Source organism: Myotis davidii, unplaced genomic scaffold (genome assembly GCF_000327345.1).
Source record: "Myotis davidii unplaced genomic scaffold, ASM32734v1 scaffold228, whole genome shotgun sequence".
Classification (NCBI taxonomy): Eukaryota; Metazoa; Chordata; class Mammalia; order Chiroptera; family Vespertilionidae; genus Myotis; species Myotis davidii.
Genome location: NW_006300104.1, coordinates 3,986,815 through 3,990,282, shown reverse-complemented (window position 1 = coordinate 3,990,282; position 3,468 = coordinate 3,986,815). Strand labels below are relative to the sequence as shown.

Genomic DNA, 3,468 nt, shown 5'->3' with positions numbered 1-3,468 from the left:
GTTGAACAAACATCTATGGCTGATCCTCAGCCCTGCCCTAAGAGGCCCCGGGTCTTAGTGTCCCGAGGTAATTGCTGCAAGCACCTCTGAGAAAGCCATCCTCGAGTTCCGCCCGATGCCAGACAGTCCAGTTTCTCTGTATTTTAGTCTGGGTCCCCAGAGACTCACTCGGAACTGGAGTTCAGAGCAGTCGGGGGCCTGCAACTCCCTCCCGATTCAAAAAGACAGCCGCGTCCACACTTGCCAGCCCTTGCCGCGTGTGTGCCTCCATACCTGCACTTCCTGAGAGAAAGCTGCCCTCTAGTTCCGAGTTCTGTTCGCTGCCAGACAGTCTAGTTTCTCCCTGTATTAGTCTGGGTCCCCAGAGACTCACTCGGAACTGGAGTTCAGAGCAGTCGGGGGCCTGCAACTCCCTCCCGATTCAAAAAGACAGCCGCGTCCACACTTGCCAGCCCTTGCCGCGTGTGTGCCTCCATACCTCTGCACTTCCGCATCTCCTCTGAGCCTCAGTGTGCTTTTCTCTTTCCTTCCAGTTGTAGAACTTCCACTCAGCCAGCCTTCCTGTGGTTCTGGATGATGTCCATTTTGTCTTTTAGTTGTATTTTTGAATTTGTTGTGGGAGGCAGCAATTTTCCGGTGTTTACCTATGCTGCCTTCTTGATTTCTCTCTGTCTCTTGCTTCTTTAAACCTTCTTTGTATTTATCATGATTGATACCTGGTATCAGTTAATTGGTAGTTACAGTTAGCCTACTATATATGTTGCTTTGTGCTCTAAAATTGGTCCCAAGAACCCCTCTTAGCCATTCATAAAATTTTGAATACATGACAAATCACATCTCATTTTGCAATTCATTAGGCTACCTTGTTAAAATTGAGGAGCATGGCACAGAAGATGTTAAAATTTTGATAGGTTTTAAAATTATATAATGGCATAATCAGGAAGAATATATAATGCTGAAAGCAACAGAATGGTGTCCTCTAATTTACCTGAAACCTTCGTTTATTGATTTGAAAAATGGGATTCTACCTTCTGTTATGTAGTTTTAAGAATAGGAGAGTCTGTAGTTCTTTTGGGAGATCGTAATATCTTTTATAGAAAAATAATTATTTAATATTAGCATCACTTACATTTGTTTCAACCGTTTTTCTTCTTTAGTTAGTACTGTTAGTGGTAGCATTATTATAGGTAGAAGTATATACAGCATGTTTTGTTAAATGTCTTTATTATTGACTTGGTGATGTCATCCATATGTAGCCTGCTCAGGAAGAACGCACAGAAGATCCAGATTTTGAAACTAAGGAAGGAGGAGGAGTTGAAGAGTGCTCTAAAACAGAAGTGAAAGAAGAAAGCCCTGAATCAAAAGCAGAAAGAGAATTAAAAGCTTCCCAGAAATCAATCAGAAGACACAGAAACATGCATTGCAAGGTTTCTTTGTTGGATGACACAGTTTATGAATGTGTTGTAGAAGTAAGTACATTTTAAGTTTCGGTAGTTAGAATTCTTACAAATTATTTCATGTAGGATTGGGTAAGTGGTGTCATGGCCTGAGATAAGACCCAGTATAATGACAATTTCTATGGGCTTAAATGTTAATAGTGATTTTTCTGGAGGTAGAGATGTAGAAGGATTGATTATGAGTGAGTCTATTTTCTTCAGGTTTTTTTCTGCATCTGTCAAATCTTGTGAATTGAGTATATGTTACTTTTATAATCATAACAAATTTTTAAAAATATTTTTATTGATATTTAGAGAGAGCAGAAGGGAGAGAGAGAGAGAGAAACATCAGTGTGAGAGCAAAACATCGAAAGGCTGCCTCTTGCATGCTCCCCCAATTGGGGATCAAGTCTGCAGCCCAGGCATGTGCCTTGACTGGGAATCGAACTGACAACCTTTTGGTGCATGGCATAATGCCCAACCAACTGATCCACACCAGCCAGGGCCAAATTATATTTGTAAAAAACATTTTCCGCCCTAACTGGTTTGGCTCAGTGGATAGAGCATCAGCCTGCGGACTCAAGGGTCTCGGGTTCGATTCCGGTCAAGGACATGTACCTTGGTTGTGGGCACATCCCCAGTAGGGGGTGTGCAGGAGGCAGATGATTGATGTTTCTCTCTCATCAATGTTTCTAACTCTCTATCCCTCTCCCTTCCTCTCTGTAAAAAATCAATAAAATCTATATATAAAAAAAATTTACTATGTGTTCACTTCTCTCCTCTCTAAACCTTGATAAGCTTTAGTTTATTTAATGTATTTCTTTATCCCTGTTATATAGGATATAAAAAATTTAAATCAAGTAATGCCAATTCTTAAAATTCTCGATTTTCTGAAAGAATAAAAAATTGAATCAAGATTGAATAAAAATGTGACTTATTCAGTTACTCTTTTGCTCCTTCAAGACAAGTTAAAAATCCTTAAAAATCTATTAGCTATTTTTTAAACTAGAGCAGTAATTGTCAATTATATGCTTGATATAAAGCAATTGTTGTGAAGAATTCCCAAATCATCTATGTCATTTAGAGTGAAAACATAGATGAGAAAATGATGTAATATGAATGGGTTAAGTCTGAAAGTGAGTTAACATCTATATGAATTACTAATAGTCATTAAAAATAACTCAGCTGATTGAGAGAAGGACATGCCATATATATGTTCCAAAAATTATTTCTAGTTTTTGACATTTAAAAAATATATTTGGTCCTGACCGGTTTGGCTCAGTGGATAGAGCGTCAGCCTGCGGACTGAAGGGTCCCAGGTTCGATTCCGGTCAAGGGCATGTGCCTTGGTTGCGGGCACATCCCCAGTGTGGGGTGTGCAGGAGGCAGCTGATCGATGTTTCTCTCTCATGGATGTTTCCAACTCTCTATCCCTCTCCCTTCCTCTCTGTGAAAAATCAATAATATATATATATTTTTTTTAATAAAAATATATTTATCAGAAGGCATTAATTAGCACATTTGATTCTTCCCCCCCACCCCCAACTGTTCTAGTCAATAGGTAGGACAGGTGTAAATACAAAAGCTGATGTTCAGAAAGAGTGATTAAATAGACTCAGATTATTTAGCTAGTATATGGAAGAGCCAGGATTTTTTACTCTAAATCTTAGCTTCTAAGTTAGGGCATTTCCTCACTATAAACAGGAATATAAGTACCCACATTTGGCAGTTGTTTATTTTCTAAGTAAAGAGATATTAAGAAAATGATTCGTAGCACATCTGAAAGAGCAACTGCAATAGTTAATATATGCAGGTATCTAAATTTTACACTCCATGCATTTTTTCTGAAAGAGATTGAACGGACTTGAGACATAGTTTATTCTCTTGGGACATTTGGTCTGAGAATGATAGAGTATAATAATTTCCATAGCCACTGTCAATGTCAGTAGTTGGTTCAGTTAATTCAGATGGTCATGATGACTGACAGCAGCCCATAGCAAGCTTCAGGAAATATTGCACCAAAAAATAAAGG

General features: G+C 38.8%; 1 protein-coding gene across 12 annotated transcripts in view; it reads left to right on the top strand.

Annotated features, from left to right (window-relative positions):
• The window catches only part of EPB41 (erythrocyte membrane protein band 4.1), a 112,121-nt gene that overhangs the window by 21,628 nt on the left and 87,025 nt on the right, over window positions 1-3,468 (top strand). For all 12 annotated transcript variants that reach the window (XM_015572268.1, XM_006776498.2, XM_015572270.1 and 9 more), the window contains one exon: window positions 1,257-1,469. In XM_015572268.1, coding sequence (XP_015427754.1) covers window positions 1,257-1,469 — 213 coding nt within the window. The remainder of the gene's footprint in view (window positions 1-1,256; window positions 1,470-3,468) is intronic.